At 38.2% G+C, this 22,770-nt stretch overlaps 1 protein-coding gene across 3 annotated transcripts; it reads left to right on the top strand.

Annotated features, from left to right (window-relative positions):
* The first annotated feature begins 1,413 nt into the window (after positions 1 to 1,413).
* aldh18a1 (aldehyde dehydrogenase 18 family, member A1) lies at positions 1,414 to 22,659 on the top strand. Of its 3 annotated transcripts, none has more exons than XM_088917032.1 (18): positions 1,414 to 1,539; positions 3,264 to 3,402; positions 5,269 to 5,420; positions 5,944 to 6,093; positions 6,523 to 6,627; positions 7,156 to 7,314; positions 13,774 to 13,864; positions 14,043 to 14,167; positions 14,458 to 14,602; positions 15,162 to 15,235; positions 15,442 to 15,541; positions 15,644 to 15,864; positions 15,982 to 16,119; positions 16,391 to 16,586; positions 16,801 to 16,922; positions 17,602 to 17,788; positions 18,738 to 18,833; positions 20,548 to 22,659. In XM_088917032.1, the coding sequence occupies exons 2-18, from the start codon at positions 3,300 to 3,302 to the stop codon at positions 20,727 to 20,729; spliced, it is 2,346 nt and encodes a 781-aa protein (XP_088773158.1). In that variant the 5' UTR covers positions 1,414 to 1,539; positions 3,264 to 3,299; the 3' UTR covers positions 20,730 to 22,659. The 3 variants fall into 3 exon arrangements, with proteins under 3 accessions (XP_088773158.1, XP_088773159.1, XP_088773157.1); XM_088917033.1 differs by having other exon boundaries at positions 1,418 to 1,539; positions 7,156 to 7,308; XM_088917031.1 differs by having other exon boundaries at positions 1,429 to 1,539; positions 5,197 to 5,420.
* The last annotated feature ends 111 nt before the right edge of the window (positions 22,660 to 22,770 follow it).

The raw sequence follows: 22,770 nt of genomic DNA on the forward strand, positions 1-22,770 counted from the left end.
ATTTATAAGAAGGATATTCAAACAGGTCTCTTTTCCTGATTAACATTACTGCAATGCAATAGAAAGTGTGCGAGTCTGTTTTGCAAAATGGTAAGACATGCAGACTCTGCAGCTGAGTGTTATATTGTCAGGGGCAAACAACATTTGTTCTCCAAGTAATCACACCCCACTCATAAAACAGCAGTAGAACAGATGAGCTTCAAGTTTCTGGTATAATATTCAGCTGTTGGAAGGTTAGAAATGACCCAAAAATGCCATACATGCTCAGTACTTCCAGTTTATAGAGGGCCCTAACCTAGACACGAACATCAAGCTTTAATATTGAGTATTTGATGGGTAATGGGGTTGTGCATGGTGAAAATCCCAATTCTCTACAGAGCCTGACACACTCTGGATCTTCTTACATGGTAATCTGCCCAGGTAACACCAGCAATCCCTGGACTCCTTACCTACACAAGCACTACACTAAACGTTGGTCACTCTTTACTCATCACTGATGTCCATAACCTTAATGGTACACTTATATGAGGCTGCAACTGCTCTTTTGGGTTTTGCAATACTTGTATAAAAGTAAACAAACTGTTTTTAGACAGAAAATGACCTATACTTGTACTTTTGTATTGAACTAGAAGTGATTATTTTTCTCTTTTGTACTTACCCTATACAATACAGCACTAAGCCATGTTGATTCTTTTTATTGGACATGGTAATAGTTATTGACTGTAACCAGCTTCACGGCATCCAAACATTCTCCACTGTGAGAATCAGCCAACGGATGACATGAAATGTATATTTTTTGAAAGCTTGAATCGTGCTATTGTATTATTACTGTATTCTTGTCTGTGGAAATCAGTGTCGAAAAGAGTCTCAACCAAGCGAATAAATAATAAAGACAAAACGTAATTAAGCAGCTGCATACTATTATTATAAATACCGATTTAAAACATTTTACAACAACCTCATAATCAGATTATGAATGCACTTCTCGATTATTTCGCCCACAAACAATTCCAGTAATAACACACAATTCAACTTAATTGTGGACACAATCGGCACCAGGAATCAAGCGGATAATAACTTTTAACACCAACAACGCTCAGCGGCCCGCACTAAGCACAACACCTGCTGGCGACGTCCACTTTCAGCACAAAGTAATTGCCACGTGTGAACCCGGCTTTCTGATTCTATAGATAAGGTTACGCAATCTTGTCTAAATCTTGTGCATGAATACTTATTTTTTTACGAATGATACGTAGAAAACGGAAGCCTTGCGCAGCGACCTGGATAGGAAATGCTGTGTCGTCACTCACGGGTCAACTGCTGCTAAATTTATTTAGCGCTGGTTTGCTACGGTAGTAACGTAGAAAGGCTTACTGAAAACCGGGAAGGGCTATGCTCTTTACGTATGACTTGATGTAGAATACGAGTTAGGGAAGACGTGGATGGTCTTAATGTGTACATAGTGAGAGGAGCTGTGCACTAAAAAATAAGGATACCCCTCATTTCACTCTTGGACGTCAAGTTGTGTAGAAAATACGCGTAAGTTTACAATAAATTGCATTTTGGTGTAAGTAAAAATCAATCGTGCACCCGTAGATTGCAAAGGGAAATTGTTCTGAAGCAGTTAATTTAAAAATACCCGTACTCGAATTTTGTGATTGACGTTTCATGACAGATACTGAGGTTACTTATACAGTATACACAACAGCAGAACTTGTAATATAGATTCGCCGTTTTAAGTTTCGTTACATTCTGCAGCAATAGCCATCCTGATCTATTTTTTACCCTCGCCACCTGGCCCTGGAGGTAAATGTGGGATCCGTTTATAGCATGCAAATATTGAACCCCTGCGATTCCTAAAATGCTGCTTCAGGTTTTTTGCTCCGAGTAGATCTAGTGAACAAAAATCACTGCGACTCAGAATAAACTAGGTCACTTTGGTGTTCCGTTCTTGGAAAATTTGTGATGTATTGGTGGGTATTATAATGATAAAAGATGCAATCGAAATGAGAGTCTAAGGACTTTAGATATTCTGCGGTTCTGAGATCTGATTTCTTGCACGGTATGTTCTGTTGTTTGAGAGGAGTAATTTATTATTTAAATTGCAGATTTAGCGGATGTGTTAGTTGGAACGACATAAACTTCAACAGCACTAAATCTTCAGAGATTGTGCAAGATGAACTGTAGATACAGGCAGTGTCTTTGAGTTCAGTGTATAATAAAAAGGAAGATAAACATCCTAATCTATAAACAGGAATTTCCGTAATTAGTTTAAACATCATTCTTTCTATAACTGTTAAATGGCCAGTGATAATCGCTCTTTACACTATTCTAATTATTAAAGCTTTGTTTTTAGTAATTATATTTGGCCTAATGCACAGTTAAATTTCTTTGCTGACGTTTTAATATGTTAACGTGAGAAATCTGGAAGATATTCGAATGAATGACTTTTTGTCTGTTAAATCATTACATCAAAGTAATGCATGCACCAGCTGTTGTTGGATAGCCACCAATGTGTATTATGTGAAAGTTTAACTGAAATGCAGTTTACTTTCCACCGCAGGGAATTGTACTGTATCCTTCTGCTAAAGATGCCGAATGACATACTGTAGGTGTTAAATGTACAGTATATATAAACTAAAGCCTTCTTAATCGAAAAGGGCTTTTTATCTAGTACTCTTTTTAATCACCTAGAAATAAAAAAGCTGTACGTGGCAGCTTTAATCAGACACAAACACAGTGCTGTAACAACAGACAGAGTTACAGCAGCTGCTGACGAAGCATAGTATGGGCCCAGAGACCGCCCTGCTTCTCCCTTATTGGATCTCAGCGACCCAGATTTTAGTGTCTGGGAATCTTTAATGAAAGGGCTCAGTAAAGTCTTTGCTATCGAGTGTAGCTGGTGGAGGAAGAGGAAAAAAAACATCATAACAGCACAGATCTCTAAGGTGGTACCATTGGAGCATAGGTTTAAGAGGACTCTGCAGGTATAAACTCCTTTTGCTTTGCAGATTTTGAGTGAATTTCATAGTGAAAAGCCACACCTGTTAATGTTTTTTAGTGTAACTGCTACTGCTCTGCCTTTTCATTTCTAACTGATGGGCTTATTCTCTTTTAAAAATCAAAAATCGAAATTCATTTTAATCCATCCTTTTTTCCTTTTTTGAGGTATCCTTACACCACGAACATGTATAATGAGACCTGGGTGTTGTTATGTTGTGTAGTGTGCCAGTAACTCAGCAGTTAATTTGTTCGTGCTGCAGTTGCCCGGGGACTGGGTTCCAGTGTTCGGTGTCATCATGCTACGAAGGCTGGCACTGTGCTCCCGGTTCAAGGTAGCCACAGGGAGTGCGCTGTCGCGAATCAGTCCGCACTTCACAAGAGCAGCATCACAGGCGAAATGTAAGTATACTTGCCAATTGGACAAGTGTTCACGTGCACTCAACAGGACTGGGCTAACAGAACACAAAAGCATAGTCCTGCAATGTGCACGCTTCAAGATTAGAACAGGTCACAACATGCAAACTTTTTTTTTTGCTGCTTATGTTGCCCCAGGGCAGCACTGTTACCAAACATAATAACCTAAGTCAGTTTCTTAAGCATTGCTTTTAAATCACTTTTGGCATACAGAGTTTTTAACAGAAAATGGTAGATTTGATTGATATCGATACTTCTAGCAATCATAAAGTTGCAGAAGAGTACAGGCCTCTTTAGGCAGTAGTATTCCTGTCCTTTTTAAAGTTCAGTCTGGAAATCAGTTTGCAGCTCTCCCTCATTTTAATGGGGGTGTATAAGCATTTGAAAATGGTAAGAATATTATGAGTCCTTGTACTTCAAGAGCAGTATTTAGAAATGAACATTATTAAAGACCATCATGAATGCTTGGGCAGGGTTTTGAATGGGGGGGGAAAACAGTTGACAGTAGTTATGAAGAAGTCTACTGTAGTAGTAATGTTAACCCAGCAAGATGAGTTTTAAATTAATCTGAACATTGTGCATTAGAAATATATGTGTAAGGTCTGGCTCTGAAACCAAATGTTTTTGTTTTCAAATTGAGTTTGTTGTAAGACTTTTGCTTGACTTCCTCAACTACGTAACATATCATTTTATTTGTAAATGTCTTCCATGCTCATCTTGATGCAGTTGCATTTGAACAGTCATTTTTTACGTAAAAAGGGGCAAAAAAGTCGACACTTTCAACCTCACTCATCTTTTAGCTTCATCATCATCACTTCTGTTGAGATAATAGAATATAAACTACCCATAACTCTTGCTGACCCCCATCTGTAATCTGTCTAATCTGTTCAGTCCGGGCATCATGTGTTTTATTGTGATGAGTCTGACTGCTGATGTGGCACTTTTCCTTATGGGTCTGTAGCTGTGGGTGATGCTCTGCCCTTTTAAAAAACTTTGCTGCGTTAATAGTTTACAACTTCTGAGTGGCTATAGTACATCATCTTGTTTGTTTAACATTTGGAGTATATAATCAAACTTCATATATCAAATGGACTTTTATCAAAAATGATAAAAATTAGGAAACTAATTTTATTTAAAAACAAGCATGCAAATTAGGTTGTGAAAATATGCAATATTTATCTGAAGTTCAACTAGAGGTTTTAATTTAAAGGATGTTTGAGGAAAATCAGTATGACTGAGATAACATTACAGTAGATTATTAATAAAATGTTTTGTCTTAAGATATTGTATAGTTTATTTTTCCTCATTAACATTCAAGTTTTTAGATTTGCCATCTTGTGGGCTTTGTGCTTTCTGAGCTTCAAGTTCTAGCAAACCTGCTGTAAGCTTTGTGTAGCCGTGTTGGTGCTAAAGCATGCTTGGAGCTAAATGGTGCTTTTACGCCAAGTTCACTCACAACACAGTAGGATGGCAGAATATGTATGATGTGGATTAACCACAGAAGTCTAATTAGGGATGCTCTTTCATATGATAATTCACTTAAAATTAATGGAAGCACAGATCCATGCTGAGATCTTCTGGTGTTGTAAGGGAAACAAAACATCTGACGAGGTCTGGCTGTGTAAATGGTCTATAAAGGCTCCTACACCAGCAGAAGGCATGCAGTTGCTAAGCTCATAACATTGCCTAACAAACGGTCGTTCCCCTGCTTCACTAATGGCTTTGCATGGCGCATGTCCCTGTCCGTTCATTGCAATTCCCATTTCTCCCCCCTTTCAGATTTCCCTGCGATCTGTTCGCCATTCAGAAACACTGCTGTCCGCCACTGGAGTAACATTCCTTTTATTACAGTCCCGCTCACCCGTACCCATGGTAAGTCGTTTGCTCACCGCAGCGAGCTAAAGCACGCGAAGAGGATCGTGGTGAAGCTGGGCAGCGCCGTGGTCACCCGTGGAGATGAGTGCGGCCTGGCGCTCGGGCGACTGGCTTCCATTGTGGAGCAGGTAAATTCGGAGGAGAGGCCAGAGCAGCTCAGGGAGGGTGGGGGGGGAGATGGAGGGCTCAGGGTCAGATGCCCCTGGTCTAGGAGGGGGGCTGATTGATGTGGTCCATGGTCCCTTTGGTATTTCTGCGGAGATCTCATTTCACGCATAGCATTTGCTTTGTATCTATTTGTTTTGTTGGCATTTGGGATTCATTTTGGAATCCCTTGGAAATTCAGTGTGCATCCTGATATTTCTGAGTGTTGCCCTGTGGAAGTAAGTACAGTATCATTTTGAAACGTGCAGTAGTACTTCTCAAAAGAAATATGGCTTTTTTTGTTTCATGGCTAAATTAAGCTAGATCACGCTTGTTTTTCCTCTTTATCAATATTTAAACCACTATCCTTCTATCTTATTGAATTTAAATAAGTGTTAGTAATTGAAACATACTTTTGAGTTGACTTATTTCTTGAGTTTAAGCGTGATCTTTGTCTTATGGGCATATCCCATTTCACAGTTTAATGCTTGTTTCTTTTCTTCACAGGTTGCTGTGCTGCAGAACCAGGGCCGAGAAATGATGATAGTTACAAGTGGCGCTGTGGCTTTCGGCAAACAGAGGTTGAGACATGAAATCCTGCTCTCCCAGAGTGTCCGCCAGGCACTGCATTCCGGACAGAACCAGCTCAAAGAAATGGTGAAACCTCTTTAATGGACATTGTCGTGCGGTACATAACAATAATATGTGAAGGTCGATCCATGTACAGTAATCGCATTGAAGATTACGACGTCTTATTATTGCAAGCAGCGTGCTTTTTTAAGCATATTTTTTAATATAACAAATTTTGTTCTTATGTTATATTGAGCAAATCTTCATAGTTATACGTGGACTTAAAATGTTTGTAAAATTATTTCCATTTCCCGCCTTTTCTTTCTTGTATGAGCTCAGAAGTCCGAAATGGATCACACTGCTTCTCAGTGGTAGTCTTATTTATAACTCATGGTAACGTATTGAGGTCAGGCTTAAAATCTTGCTGATGATAAAGCAAAGTTCGCCTACCCGTTGACGCGATAAGCTGGATGGTGAAATGCTGTAGTGGTAACTGTGGGCCGTTACTGTTTACAGTCCGTTCCTGTGCTTGAAGCCCGTGCCTGTGCGGCAGCAGGACAGAGTGGGCTGATGGCCTTGTACGAAGCCATGTTCACGCAGTACAGCACGTGTACAGCACAGGTAATCCACCAGACCCCCAAGTTTAATTTTATGTGCTAAACACCCATGTAGAGGTTATAATTTGCAGTGAGCCTTTGTCCACAAATCAGGTTTCGTAGTGCTAACTTTCAGTCTAACGGTCGAAACATTGGAGTGGTAAATTATTCAAGAATGCAGCCTGTAAGTTTCCTGGGCCTAATCTATAAACTTTTACTGTTCTTCCACAGTTTATCTCTTGTCAGTAAGCACGGCAGAATTTGTAGATAACTCAATTATATATCCATAATGAAGAATGTATTCTTTAGACTTTAGACTTTAAATTAGTGCAGTCATTTTTTCCCCTTTCTGAGAACCCAAAAGGGCCATATTTGCAAAAAAAAGACTGATTTTTCTCTGCTTATATCCATTATGACTTAGTGGTGGTGGTGGTGGTGGAGGGGGGGAACAAAACAGAAAAGCAGCTGCAAAGTGTCCCAGGAGATTTCAGTTAGGTGAGCATAGCAACTCTGCGCTGTAAGGGCTGAAATGTCTGCGCTTTGTTTTTGACAGATTCTTGTTACAAACTTGGACTTCCACGACGACCAGAAGCGAAGGAACCTGAACAGCACTCTGCACGAGCTCCTGCGGATGAACATTGTCCCCATAATCAACACGAACGACGCTGTGGTGCCCCCGCCCGAGCCCAACAGTGACCTGCAGGGGGTAAATGTGGGTGAAGTATCATGGGTTTGGGCAGGTGTCCAGCATTGAGGGGAGCTGCATGCTTGGAGCTTGAAGGCTAGGATCTGCTTACTGCATGGAGCATAGCCGTGGAGTATGTGGTTTGTCTGCAGCAGCATGCCATCTGTCTGCCCGTTTCAGAATTTCTTCCTTGCTCCTGCATTCATTTCTGTTGTCGAACACTGCTTGCATTGTGGCAAAACTTGGATATGGAGATCAATCAGATTGCTAGGTGAATATTTAAAAGGGGAAGTTTCACATACCTGTATAGAGGCACACATCTTGTTAGATTCTGTCATTCCTGTTCTTTTCTGCAAGAACAGTATAATATTAAAACCAATACATGTTTTAAAATTTGGAAGTAAAATTTAGAAGTGTTTAAGAATTTGTCTGGGTCTATTTAAAATCATTTGGGTTCCAGTAATTCTAAAAATTCTGTTTGGAAATACAGTAAATTAGTTGTAATGAAGGCTGGGCTGTTAAATTAGGCTTCCTTCCAATTAAAGGAAGTTGTCTTTTAAAAGCATTAAAGAATTAACTGTTTAAACAAAATATTACTGCATTACATGTGAAATGCTATACATACAGATGCAGCCATTCGAAGTGCGCGTCACAGACACGTACCGCAGGTGACGTCGCTCAGTATGACGCAAGATGACGCGTGGCACCGCAGTAAGTGATTGGTTGACCGACAGGGGCACTCGTGGTCCGTTGGTCTGTCGTAGAAAGACTTACAGTAAAAACGTCTTTGCTGTGCCCGTTGTAGATATTGAATTTTACCACTGAAGGGAAATCTTAGTAGCTGAGCATAAAAAGAATAGGAGCATACTGTAACGCGTGTGAAAGCCATAAACGATATTAATTTTGGAACATAAACATACAGTATATAGCTGGTCTTGGTACTTTAAAGAAAAAAATACACACCGGTATTCCATTTCTCCCTAAACATTGTAAGCTTCGAAGTCTTTAACTAACGTGATACCGGAGTCAACAAGCATACTTTTAGAATTTGATTAAAAGGGAATATAATATGGAATCGCGTATCTCAAGAATTTAATAACGGTATGATTATATCCGTGTACTGCGGCAGGGCTGTGTAGGGCTGTTTCGCCTGCCTGCTCATGCGAGCTGTCTTGTAGCCGACTGGTCTAGGTGCGTGCCTGCCAACGGGCAGGGTGTGTGCTCGAATCCAGCTGGTGCTGGACCTTCCAGTTTTATTTATTTATTTTTTAATCGCGTAACATAAACATATTACCGTATGCAAACTGTACTGTATACAGTATGTATATGTATATTTAATGTCTTAACTGTGCCCGTTTAATTGAATTTAAAAAAATTATTTAACACGAACATTAAGCTGTTTACATCTTCCGCCTGAGAACAGTCACCCGTTGCTACCCAACGCAGAATGGTGATTGGCTGACACCATCTGACACCCCTCTGATTGGAGAAAAAAGACGTGCTGGTTTGCTATACATACTGTACCAGGAAGAGGATTTCTTTCTATTCAAAACGTGTATTTTAAAAGTTTAAGAAGTAAAAACCTTACAGCGTACACAGATTTCTAAACTGATCAGGATCGTTATCTTTGTCTTATGCATAATAATATTCACCGCTCTGTGCAGCAAATTAATAATAAACTTTATTTTATATAGCGTTTTAAACGAATAAGTAATTAGATTGCTCATAAACCTAATCACTTGCTTTTTCTTTTTATTTAGGCTCAGATTTCAACTATAGATCGTATTATTAATAACCATAATAACAACCAACCAACAAAAACAACCATATAAACATAATACCAACCAAAAACATAGATAACAACCACAATACAAAATCAAATATATCAAACCATTTTACTCTCGCAAAGTCCTCCAATTATCATAATCCCGCCCCTTATGCAAAACCAAACCTTCCTCCCATCCCAGTTTATCCTGTTTATCATAAACAAAATCCACCTCAATTTTCAACATAAAGCATTACACAAAATCAATACCTCAACACTCCATACTCAACAACGATAATTCACAAACAGCCAGAACATGTAACTACACATTCCCAAACAGACCTAATTTCCATAGCCCCGCCCCTTATGCAAAACCAACATCCCTCCCCTGTTCTCTCTCTCCCCTGGCGGTTGTTATTGTTTTTATTTTCAAATAAATTTTAGCAAAGTCATGCATTTTAAAAATCTTAAGATTTTTATATTTATGTCTTTATTTAGTGGTTTCATTAGTGACAAAGGCTAAACTTTCTTGGAAAAATGTCTTTTATGTAAACCATGTTTGCTATTTATTCATTCAGGGCTAAAATATGTTCATTGTATTCTAATGAAAGAAGGGTTCCTTTCGCCGTAGTCGGGAGCCTAGCCTTTAACTAGTAAGTACTGTACTTACTGGGTTTTTGAGGGGGGGGGGGAGTGTCTTTCGCTGGAAATCTCGCCTCCTACTTTGAAAATACCCGTGAGACCGGTTCAATTCGTCGCAGCCAGCACTCCTGCAGAGAGGGGGGTTGTACTTGCAGTGTATGCAGTACACGCGTTATGCTCTTCGTTAATGTCTAAGCCGGAACATATCATTATATCTCATTTTGTATTTCTTAAAAAAAATCGTTTTCCCAGCCTAACAGTATTGTTTTTAACCTGTAAATTTGCTGGACAGAGAGGTGAACATTATTACACAGAAGACAAAGATAGCGATTTACGTTGCATTGTGTATCGTGCTGCTTTAATACAGTTTTAAATAATTGGAAGTCTAAACAGTATCAGCTTTATTTATGGGTTTTAAATAAAGGTGATTTAAACGTGATTTAAATCAATATAAATGTTTATATTGTAACGCATAGGTGACTATTCATTGTTATTAAAATGACTTAAATTCGATCATGTTGTGATATTTAGAAATATACATTTGTTTGGTGCGAGTGAAGTTTTATTTAATCTCTGAGCCATACTGATTCTTCTGGAAGCCAGTTTCCGCCAGGGAGTAAAAAAAAAACACACTATGGTATTCTCTCCAATGCAGTGCAGTTAAAAACATACCTCTGATGCTGCTCCTAAATGAATATCGTTTATGACCATCAGAAGCTTTATGCTCCTTTTCTTTTTTCCAGTGGATTGAACAGGGAGAGGCATTTCATGATGTACTTTTCACTGATGAAACAACAGTGGCTCTGGAACAGTTTTCAACCATGTCGTTTTATAAAAAGGGGAGATATGTACACGTTACTGAAGCTAAAAGTTTAGCCTTTGTCACTAATGTAAACACTAAATAAAGACGTATAGAAATCCCTACGTTACAGACTGTATATGGCTGGTATTGGTAGTTTAAAGAAAAAATACACACCAGTATTCCACTTTCTCCCTAAACATTTTAAGCATCAGAGTCTTACATGTGGTTATTTATTGCATAATTTAATTTTGAAAGCCACTGAGACATCAGGTACTACTGTTGTATTTATGAAAAAGAAACAAAACAAAAAACATACTAACAACTGTGCCATCCTACTCCTTAGTTAATACATTTTATTATTCATAAACAGTTAACATTGTTAGCAAAATATTTTGAATTATATTTAACCCTATTTTTTCTTTAGTTTTGTATTTAACTTATTATATGATAGTCAGACTTAATGTATATTTGAACAATGAAATGAAAATATATTTTTACAAGATTTTACATTAAGCACTTAAAATTAATATGGTTAATAAAAGTAAACTGTAACATGCTGTAACAAGATCGGTTAAACTGCGAAGAAAATGCTTTCAGAGAAAATGTTTCAGGTGTGAAGAACATAGATCTCTAATGCAATTTCAACCAAACCTGTTCCCACACACCCTGCCCCCACTACCATTAGAATATACACAAACATTTTAGCGTTTCATTCTGAGCAGAAGACCCTCACACCTGAAGAGTGCTGGCTGTGACGAATTAAACCGGTCTAACTGGCTTCAATCACAGACCATGTGACATGGGACTCGGTAAACTAACAGCGCCACTGGATTTGATAATACCTAACCAAAATCCGCAATATGGAAACAGAACCTGTGTGATTGTTGATAGATGATGTACTCGTAACATTTTTTCAAGACGAACTACAACATTTAAAAAATGACTTGTATGTACTTGATATCTCTAATCAATCCACGGGTCCCAGCACAAAACGAAAGTAAAATGCATACCGTTTCGCGCTTCTTATTAGTTGCTCAAAAGTAATTTGACCGTATGAAATGCATAATATAAACCTAGAAACATATACGTGAGCAGTACTTAAGCACTGTAGTATCGGTGTTAAGACATACCTCTCAAATACTGTAAATCAAGTTAAGAATATCTCAAGACCGATTCTGGTCGTAATGAAACCATGTTTCGTGTATGTTTTCTTTTTCATCTTGAAATAACTCATTTCTAAATACCTTTTTCACTGTTAACATCTTGCAGCAACTTTGCGAGCAAAATATACACTCTGACAGTTCATCCTGCTACCAACATTAAATAAAACAAATCTTAAGATTTCTATATTTATGTCTTTATTTAGTGGTTTCACTAGTGACAAAGGCTAAACTTTCTTGGAAAAATGTATTTTATGTGTTGCAGAAAAAACTGACTTGCTTTAACAAAATATGTTTACAAATCCTTTCACCTGGCATTTTCGTAGTTAGAAATTATGGAACGCTCTGTTAAAAGCAAGGGAGTTTTTATGTCCGTTGCAGTTCTTTTGCAACATGAATATAATTATATCGTTATTAATTTCTTGAGATACGCGATTCCATATTATATTCCCTTTTAATCAAATTCTAAAAGTATGCTTGTTGATTCCGGTATCACGTTAGTTAAAGACTTCGAAGCTTACAATGTTTAGGGAGAAATGGAATACTGGTGTGTATGTTTTCTTTAAAGTACCGAGACCAGCCATATACTGTATGTTTATGTTAAGATTTCCCTTCAGTGGTAAAATTAGATATGAATATTCAATACTTAAACGGGCACAGTTAAGACATTAAATATACATATACATACTGTATACAGTACAGTTTGCATACGGTAATATGTTACGCAATTAAAAAATAAATAAATAAAACTGGAAGGTCCAGCACCAGCTGGATTCGAGCACACAACCTGCCCGTTGGCAGGCACGCACCTAGACCAGTCGGCTACAAGACAGCTCGCATGAGCAGGCAGGCGAAACAGTCCTACACAGCCCTGCCGCAGTACACGGATATAATCATACCGTTATTAAATTCTTGAGACACGCGATTCCATATTATATTCCCTTTTAATCAAATTCTAAAAGTATGCTTGTTGACTCCGGTATCACGTTAGTTAAAGACTTCGAAGCTTACAATGTTTAGGGAGAAATGGAATACCGGTGTGTATTTTTCCTTGTGATATTTTAAGCTCTAGTTGAATGATAGGTGTCGCATTTTAAATCATTTTCGTAGTTAGAAATTATGAAACGCCCTGTTAAAAGCAAGGAAGTTTTTATGCCCGTTGAAGTAAAACAAAATGCCTGACAAAGTATGGCTTGGACAGATTCCAAGTGCTTGTACAAATGTGCTAAAGAAATTATACTTTGAGTATACAGCTTGTCCAAAGTCATCCATTATTAATACTATTAGTAATATCTTCGGTAAAGGCTTTGATGCATAAATATTTCTGATAAAGGTAGGTTGTGTACTTTTGTCCAACTGAGCAATCTTGCTTTCATAAAATATACCAACATTTTAATGACTGAAGATTAACATGCTGTAATACACTGTTCAAAATTAAAGGCTCAAATGCTGTACATGAGAGGTTAAGCTCCCCCTGGCGGTTTTACAAGGTGACGCCGGATAGTTTCCGGCAGAGCGTCAAATGACGCGCGATTAACCACGTGACACTGCGTGACACTGCGTGATACCGCGACACGCCCACCGGGGTATGCCGCAAAATAACGCACCCATTTTGAATGGCTGCATCTGTATACAGAAATATATCCCATAGAAATATGCACTTCAGGATAAATCTTCTGAATGAATTATACCAAATATGACTGTGTGAAAATATAAAATCATAAAAGACATTCTCTGTACAGTTCTTGCTCTCTGCTAAAGTGGATTCATGTAAGCTTCCTTCTAACCACTAACCAAAGCCTGCTTGTGAGTTAGAAAAAAATCTTTGTGCTTCACATTCACTTACATCGTCTCCATTAGCTTTCTTCGGTCATTGTCATGCCTCTTTATACAGTATAAGAAAAAAAATAATTTGACTGCCTTTGTAATTTTAACTGATTATTGAATATTTGAAGTTTGTTGAAACAAAATCTTCTGAACAGTAGTTAAATCCCCTTTACAAAGGAGACCTAAAGTGCTCTTACTAATTTTATTAAAGCAGCACACACCAGTACAAAAACTAAAAACTGTGTCCCTTACCTTATCTTGTCTTGTTTTGTCAATGCTTTTTAATATAGGTGATCAGCATTAAGGACAATGACAGCTTGGCTGCCCGCCTAGCTGTTGAAATGAAAGCTGACCTGCTGATTGCTCTGTCTGATGTTGAAGGTTTGTAAGTTGTCTGTGAAGTGTGTAGGTTATGTAAAAAGATAATGCGCTAGGCTATGGTTATTTAACATCTACTGTGGGGAAATTGGGAATGTGCCGGTTTGAAATCCAGATAGTTTACAGTGTTTCGTAGTTATGTGAAACAATAGCTCAGCGTGTCTTTTTTTTTTCCCTTTAGGATTGTATGATAGCCCTCCAGGATCAGATGATGCTAAGCTTATCGACATTTTCTATCCTGGTGACCAGCAGTCCATTACCTATGGAACAAAGTCCAGAGTGGGAATTGGTGGCATGGAAGCTAAGGTATATACTAGTGGGGAGAGATACAAAATCAACCCTTTACATTTTGAAGTCATGTGTGGAACAAGACCAGAGGTCTAGATGTATATTAAGTGCTGCATTGTATGCAAGTGCTAAACCTTGTTTTAGTGCTGAGCATAAGGTTTACAGCACTTGTATCAGGTTCTCTTGTAGTCAGCTCCACTTAGGTTAAGATATAATTCTTGTAATCATTATGTTAAATAAGATTTGCACTTTACAATTATAGATATTTGACTGTTTTACTTCAAAGCCCAGCTTGCTTCTTTTCTCAGGTGAAAGCTGCTCTGTGGGCTCTGCAGGGAGGTACGTCTGTCGTCATTGCCAATGGAACACACCCCAAAGTAACAGGGCACGTCATCACAGACATTGTGGAAGGAAAGAAAGTGGGGACGTTCTTCTCTGAAGTGAAGCCAGCAGGTGAGTCTTAGAAATACTACTGACATTTTACAACAAGAAGGAACAAAGAAACTGAAAGTAGCAAGAGCTTTATAGAAGAAATCTTACATACAGGACATATAAATGTTGAGGTGACTGTTCTGTCTTGGCAATGCATTTTTTTAGTGTGTTACCTGTAGCAGGTGTAATAAAAGTAAAGATTCTGTATTAATTTGGCCTGTAAATTTAATTTAATCCTTTTTAATTTGTTTTATTTACTTATATATATATAATATAGGCTGTTTGTAAGGAGACAATCTGCACGTATAAAATGTTGGGCTTATTCACGGAGTCCTGACACATTCCTTGGTATACAGTAACAATTTTGTGCAACAAAACACTAGGCATAAAATGGAAACAAACCTAATACACTAATGTAGATTATTTTGCATAGGCCTGATACCACTGGTACATAAAAGGGTTGTGAAGAACATAGACAGTTACACTATTTTTTGTGGTAGAGTTCAGACTTGTGAAATCAAGTTTGTAGACAGGCAGATTTTGTGCTATTCCTTTTTGTGATGCGGATGTTGGCTCATAGGTCCCACGGTGGAACAGCAGACTGAAATGGCCCGTCATGGTGGACGAATGTTAGCCGCTTTGCTTCCAGAACAGGTGGGGGCAGTGCAAAACTTCATGCTAAGCTTCATCAGTCAGTTGAGATATCACTTCGATTTCACATCTGTAGCTTTATTTCAGTTTGCACTACTGTTGCTTTTCTCCCTCCCCCATACACTTTGCCTTCTGCTGTGAAATATAAATACTGGGGTTCTTTGTCTATACTTTAACAAAGCTCAGATATTCATGTTGTTTCATTGCAGAGAAGTGAAATTATTTGCCATCTGGCTGATCTCTTAACGGAGAAGAAGGATGATATTCTGGATGCTAACAAGAAGGACATGGAAATAGCAGTCAGTGGAGGTAATGCTGTACATTGTTTTAATAAAACATGGGTGTAAGGGCTTTTTCTGTTTCTTAAAGTTGTGCATCAAGGCATCATTTCTTATATTAACTGAATTTCAGGCAAACTTTCTCCACCCATGCTGAAGCGGTTAAGTCTATCGACAGCCAAGTTAAACAGCTTAGCCATCGGCCTGCGTCAGATTGCTGTATCCTCTCGGGACAGTGTTGGCCGGGTGCTGCGTCGGACCCGCGTTGCAAATAACCTGGAACTGGAGCAGATAACCGTCCCCATCGGTGTTCTGCTGGTGATCTTTGAGTCTCGTCCCGATTGCTTGCCTCAGGTAAGCTTGGATTGCTATAAAGATGCAAGCAGTCAATTACAAATGTTGCCTGCTGGAAATGATTTTTCTTATCTGCGGGTGATCTGTGGTACATCTCTGGGTGTTCTGTCTCTGCAGGTCGCAGCTCTAGCTATTGCTAGTGGAAACGCTTTACTGCTTAAAGGAGGAAAAGAAGCCTCAAATACAAACCAGACGCTGCACCAATTGACACAAGAAGCTCTTTCCATACATGGAGTCAAGGATGCAGTACAGCTAGTAAGAAGAAGCTTCTGAAGTGCTTGTAAAAATTGTGAATTGAGACCCTAAAATTTCAAAAGTAAGGATCTGCAAAATGTACTTGGAAAGAACATATTTCTAAAAAGCCTTCGGATGAATTTCGAGCTTGTGAAATGTGAAAAGCACACGCTGAAGTGAATGAGACTGCTACTAGATGACTAAAATCAGGGGAAAAAAACGTTTCTAAGCACACATCTGATGTCCTTTTTATCTACAGTAGTTGTCTTTGCCTGTGTTTGCACATCCTCAGGTGAGCACTCGTGAAGAGGTGGAGGACCTGTGCCGTCTGGACAAGATGATTGATTTGATAATCCCGCGGGGATCTTCTCAGCTCGTCAGGGACATCCAGAGGGCGGCCAAGGGCATCCCAGTGCTCGGGCACAGCGAGGGAATCTGCCACGTGTACATTGACCCCGAAGCCAGCGTGGACAAAGCCATCAAGATCAGTGAGTGAACGGTGTGCCTTCTTGTGTACAGATATGACAGCGAGTTAATGTGTTACCAAAGGCAACAATGTGAAGGAAGTTAACTGGGACAGAAACTGGAAAGTCGGTCAGTTATAATGACCTTATTTTTTTTTTATGGGGGGGGCTAATTGTAGAAAAATAACTTTCACAATTGAGAGCTCATGAAAATGTCCTGTCCATTTCAATTTTACAGTCAGAGATTCGAAATGTGACTACCCAGCAGCTTGCAATGCCATGGAAACTCTCTTAGTGCACAGAGACCTCCTGAGGACTCCTATCTTTGACCAGATTATTGACATGCTCAGGGTGGAGCGGGTGAGCTTCACAGACCTTTTTCATTAAAATACTGCAGCTTTAAACTAGGTTGTAATTATTATTTTTTTAAATACAAGCATTTTAAATTTGACAGAATACTTTGACGGAATTTGAAAATACTTGAACATTATATCTGAATATATACTTGCACATAATCCTTGTTTTATTGTATTTGGCAACATTATTATGTCAGAGTCTCAGTAGTAACAAGGGTATTGTATAACAGTAGTGTAGGATTTCCTATTGCTTTCATTTCCCATACCCACTTATTCATGGCATATACTAAAAGGATTCCTTTCATTTCCCTTATTCAAAATTTATTACAAATATCTAATTGTGTTAAAAAAAAACTGGCCATTGCATGGTTTTTGTAAGTCTGTTCTAAAACAAGTATTCATCCAAGAGGAGATGTAGTACCATACAGTTTTTTTTTTACAATAGCTGGTTCAGACCAACTAATTAGATTAGGTTCCTCTTGTTCTTAATTTCTTTTTTTCTAATAAGCAAAAATCATTTTTTTACACACTCCATCAAAATTGTAAAACTTGTTTTTTTCATATTTGTCTCCTTAGTCTTGGTGAATAAGTCATACTGAAGGATACAGTGCATCTTAAATGTAAAGCTATACTAAAAAACATTGCATTGTATACAGTTTGACCTGTGTAGGTTTTGTTTCCAGGTAAAAATTCATGCAGGCCCCAGGTTTGCCTCTTACCTAACGTTCAGCCCCTCAGAAGTCAAGTCTTTGCGCACAGAGTATGGGGACTTGGAGTGCTGCATTGAGGTTGTGGACAGCATGCAGGAAGCTATCGATCACATTCACAAGTATGGCAGCTCGCACACAGATGTCATTGTGACCGAGAATGGTGAGTTGCTGAATTCCTGTAGTCTGTTAACAGTGCTCTGTGAAACAGTGCTAAAATCAGTTAGATTGAATACAGAGTCCGGGTGTTCTGAGGGTAAGTGATCCTGTCCCATAGCTCCAAGGTCCTTGGTTTGAACGTAGCCTAGGGCTTCTGTGTGTTTGGACTCTCTCCCGAAGCTCATGTGGGTTTCTGCCAGTTTCCTCTCATGTCCCAGAGACATACAGTATGTGTTTGATTGCGTATCTGAATTATCTCTGGCCCTGCAATCGGCATCCTGCCCACAGGGGAGCAGGCATGTGCTCTCAGTACTGCTTGGGAAACAGACCCGGTCTTGCTGCAACCTTCACAAGGATGAGTAGCTTCCTGATAATTGAAGGATTATATGACTTATCATTAACCCTGTTAGGAAAAGAAATGAGAACAGCAGATTTAGAGCTTGTGTAGTAATTTGATCTCTAGAAGAACTGTAGATGAACGTGAGCAGGGTTATTTTCTGTTTTCTTGAAGCCTTTTTACAGAATTATTTCCTCTTCACTTCACTTCAGATGCATTACATCTTACTCATGGAGTTGGCCTTCTTGATTATTTTTTGTATTAAGTTTCCAAGCATGATTCTTGAAATATCAAACATCAGTTTTAAAATTGCCCACATTTCTCCTTTGTTCCTCACCCTTTGCCTTGTTGTTTGTGATTCAGTTTTTATTAGATTGAAATTTTAAAAAACAAAATAGTATAATGCAACATTAACTATAAACTGTGGAAGTCACTTGTACAACAACTCAGAGCAGGGTAGGATTAATATGATTTGGGGTTAATTAAATAAACCAACTGTGTAACACAGATCAGGTGGAAGAAGAAAAAAACATTAGGCCCACCATGAACTCAGACTGACTCCATGCTCTGGACCATCCATACAATACTGTGGTTTCTTTTTAATGTCATTTTTCAGAAGATACAGCGGAACAGTTCTTGCAACAGCTGGACAGTGCCTGTGTGTTCTGGAATGCAAGCACACGCTTTTCAGATGGATATCGTTTTGGCTTAGGTGTGTAACCAAGTTTGACTTCTTTCCTTCATGCGGATTTCTGGCTAATGGCATGTTGTGCATAGCATGTATATTTTGATCTTTTTGGTCTTTTTTGTTGAATTCTTTGATTTGGTGACTGCGCAACCAGTGAAGCAAAGAAGATCTGGTACGTTTTTGCAAACTCAAGTTTCAACCTTTTACTACAACTTGGTTAATCCACTTCTTACTTTTTGAAACCATTAAGAAACTCCTTTTTGTTTATGATTTCTATTTTTCCCTTCCCATAAAATACTTAATTTTATAATACTTTATAGAGTTTTTATAGTTTATAAAATTAAGAGTTTTTTACAAGGTGTAATGGACACCTATTTGCTTTAATGGTCTGATCAGCTGTTAGGGAGTTGAAGTGATAAATTTCAGTGATGTTAGCTTTTCGTCGTGCGTTTTAATTCTAAAATTAAAGCTACCCAGAGTCACTATTTATTCACAGTGGAAGAGATGCGTCTTTTAAACCTTTGGAAGAAAAGAGTTGGTTGATAATTAAAAGCTTGCGGTTTCTGTGTGCTTTATTCTAGTCTCTTATCAGCTGTAAAACTAAAGAACGTTTTAAAAATTGATAAACAGTCTCACATTTAAAAAAAAAAGCTTAAAAACACAAACAGGTTAAAATAAATTCACAACCCCCTTAGTTTAAGGCAGGTGTTTCATTATAGTATTCTCTGTTCTGATAAATATGGAAAAGGAACAACTCTAATACAGAGTCAAGAAAGCAATTAAGGTACCCTACTTTATATTGTATAAAAGCATAATTGTACTCTAGTACAAGTAACTGACGAAATTAAGGAAACACCAAGATAAAGTTTCTTAATAGGGCATTGGGCCACTTCGAGCCACCAGAAAAGCTTCAGCAAGCCTTGGTACAGATTCTGCAAGTGCCTGGAACTCTATTGGAGGGATGCGACATCATTCTTCCATGAGAAATTCCATCATTTGGATTTCTTTTCATGGTGATATTAAAGTCTTATACACCGCTCCAGAGTCTTCCATACTTGTTCATTTGTTTGAGATCTGGTGACTGGGACAGCCAAAGCATGCTCCTCAAACCATTCAGTGACCACTTGTGCCCTGTCGATGTCATCCCGGAAGATTCCACTCAGGATAAAAATGCTTCACCACAGGATCCATGTGATTGCTCAGAATGGCTTTATTTATTGGCATTTTCCTTGCCTTCTGAAGGCTAAACCATGTCGGGGAAAATGCACCCCACACTATAACAGCCGCCAGAACCCCTTCACCGTGGGAAGCAAGCACTTGAGCCTGTAGGCTTCTGTTGTCGTCCACCACACGTGCTTATCCGCTTATTGAGCCAAAACAGTGGACAACTGGGCCTGACTAGCTTTTTTTATACATGACCCCAAGCATGATGGGATGTTAATTAAACACTAAGCGTGAACCTGTGTGGAAGCACCTGCTTTCAATATACTTCGTATCCCTCACTTACTCGAGTTTTTTTTTTATTTTGGCAGCTAAAGTGCTTGTACGTCAGTTAGTGTACACTTATCATACAGGTAGAACATTTCAAATATGGGTTCCCTAGAAAGAGAAAGCATGGTGCTGATATCTTTGAGTCTTTAGCTTTAGAATTTCTATCCATGCTGGTGACTGTACAGATTGTTTGCCTGCATAACGGAACTTTTCACTGATAAATATAATCTTTTTTTTGTTGTTGTAGGTGCTGAAGTTGGGATCAGTACAGCACGGATTCACGCCCGCGGGCCTGTGGGGCTAGAAGGTCTTCTTACCACAAAATGGGTGCTGAAGGGAGATGGGCACACAGTCGCCGATTTCTCTGAACAAGGAAGCATGAAATACATTCATGAGAACATCCCTGTGATACAAAGATCCTCCAGCTAGATTGCTCTCTGGGATCTTCTGAGGGACCCTGCAGTGGAGGCGGAGTTTAATGTTTACAGATCAGGCAGTCAAGATCAGCTTATTAGACTGACCAAATTAACACGTTGAAAATTGTGCCGTGTGATGCACTGGTGTGTGAGCCAAAATGTTAAGAGTCTTGGAACAATCTAAAAAACTTGCTGTTTTGTTCACGTAAAGCACTCCACCAAATGGTTTTGGAAGAGCACTTTCATAATAATGGTAAAAATAAGCTGTTCATTCAGAGATTTCATGAAATGTCATGTTCTGTTATAGAGATCTCATGAAAACAATCAAAACTCAAGCTGCAAGTGGTCCTCTAGATCTGCCAAAAACGTTTTATGTTTTTTTTTCCCCCTCTGGTGTTTTTATGCTTCTTTTCTTGCTTGTGCATGAGTTTAATACTCATTCTCTCCACTTCTGCAGAAATAAAAACAAATTTTGTTTTGGACCTGCTAAGCACAGCAGTATTTTAAAGCTGAAGCAATTGTATGTAATGTGGATAAACTCTTTGCTTTGTTATAGAAACTTTAAAAATGGATTGGAACATTCCATATAATGGTATTTTATATGTAAAACGCCTTAATGATGATGCTTGATTTTTTGTAATTAATGACGGTATTGTAGAATTAAAGGTTTGTTGAATAATTGTTTTCTGGTGTTTGTTTAGAAAATTCCAAAACTGCTATATGTGGGATTTAGAAGACATGAGCAGTTCCTTTTTTATTCTTGAATGGAGTTCACAAAAGTTGTTTTGACACAGTTCTATTGTTAAAAGTGCAATAGAAATCACAAGAAGAATATACAATACTTTTTTTTTAAACCTCAAAATTCACTATTTCTGTCAGCCATGATCCTAAAGGGAACATAATTCCAGAAGAGCTGGCTCTAAAACAGAAGCAAACTGATTCCTAGATGTACAGTATATTTATGACATGCAATAACTGTATTCTTCAGTGCTGGTCCTGGGAGATGAGAGTACATTCCTAATTCTCTTAAAGAGACTATAGTTACATAGGAAAATAATAGAATACATACATGTATAGAATATGTTAAGGGAACCATGTGCTTATGTGGACTGTCTTTTCATTATTGCCAGTTCTAAATAAACTGGACAAGCTTAGAAAATCTAAAATACATGATTAGAGGGCTAAGGCTTTTAAGTTTGAGTGAACAAGTGCTTTGCTTTTAAACAGTTGGTCTTTGATGCAGAGTAATTCCTGTCTGTGTAACTTTGGAGGTCTTTCCAGACCTAGAAGAGTTACTTTTCGTTAATTGTATTTTATTGAGGACAAACCGAAGAGAGCCATTTGTCTTAACAGCTACCCACCTCCTGCAGTGTATTTCTGAATATAAGAAGAGCAGATGGCTAAAAAATGACAGCTTAGAAAATAGGCTAATTGATCATGTTTCAAATACAGTATGTGAGTATTCAGTTACAATTTAAATCAGAAGGGTGTAAACAAGATTTAAAAATCACTTACAGTATATGATGGTTTTTGTCTTGTGTAACGACAACATAGGAGATCAGGATTGATAACCTAAGGTGCACATGCAGGATACTGTAGGTTTTGGAGAAAAAAAAAATTAAGAGGATTACAAGTCATCTAGAAGATCAATCTGCCTGAGAGTCTGGGTTTTACAATCTGGCATGTTGTGAAAATGTAGCATAAAAATTCATTTGGCTGTCAGGAAATTAAAACAGCAATATGTTTTCATGTGAAAGAGTTATGATAGAGTAGAAACAAAAACTTAAGGAATTTTACTCCTTTTTATATATAAAATGTCTGTGACTTTGCTTGCCTCTCTATGTTGTGGTTTTACTCTGCTAGCAAGGATTTATGTAATCTGTTTATTAAATATTTTTGTCCACTGTATGTCTATTCTCGATGAAATAAAAAGCAACCCTACTTATTTTAGTATGTCAGCAAGTTTGTTACATATTTACATAGAACAAAGGCTTGTTGTCTAAACACAATTAAATACTAAGCTCTTAGTTCTACCAGGCAAAAAACACGTACTA

The sequence above is a fragment of the Atractosteus spatula genome, chromosome 5, assembly GCF_055471065.1.
Source record: "Atractosteus spatula isolate fAtrSpa1 chromosome 5, fAtrSpa1.hap1, whole genome shotgun sequence".
Classification (NCBI taxonomy): Eukaryota; Metazoa; Chordata; class Actinopteri; order Semionotiformes; family Lepisosteidae; genus Atractosteus; species Atractosteus spatula.

Coding starts and splice junctions, on each gene's coding strand:
- aldh18a1 (XM_088917031.1), top strand. CDS start 3,300: ATGCTACGAAGGCTGGCACTGTGCTCCCGGTTCAAGGTAGCCACAGGG. Junction 14,168..14,457: donor TTGGTGGCATGGAAGCTAAG/GTATATACTAGT, acceptor TTCTTTTCTCAG/GTGAAAGCTGCTCTGTGGGC. Junction 16,587..16,800: donor GGACAAAGCCATCAAGATCA/GTGAGTGAACGG, acceptor TCAATTTTACAG/TCAGAGATTCGAAATGTGAC.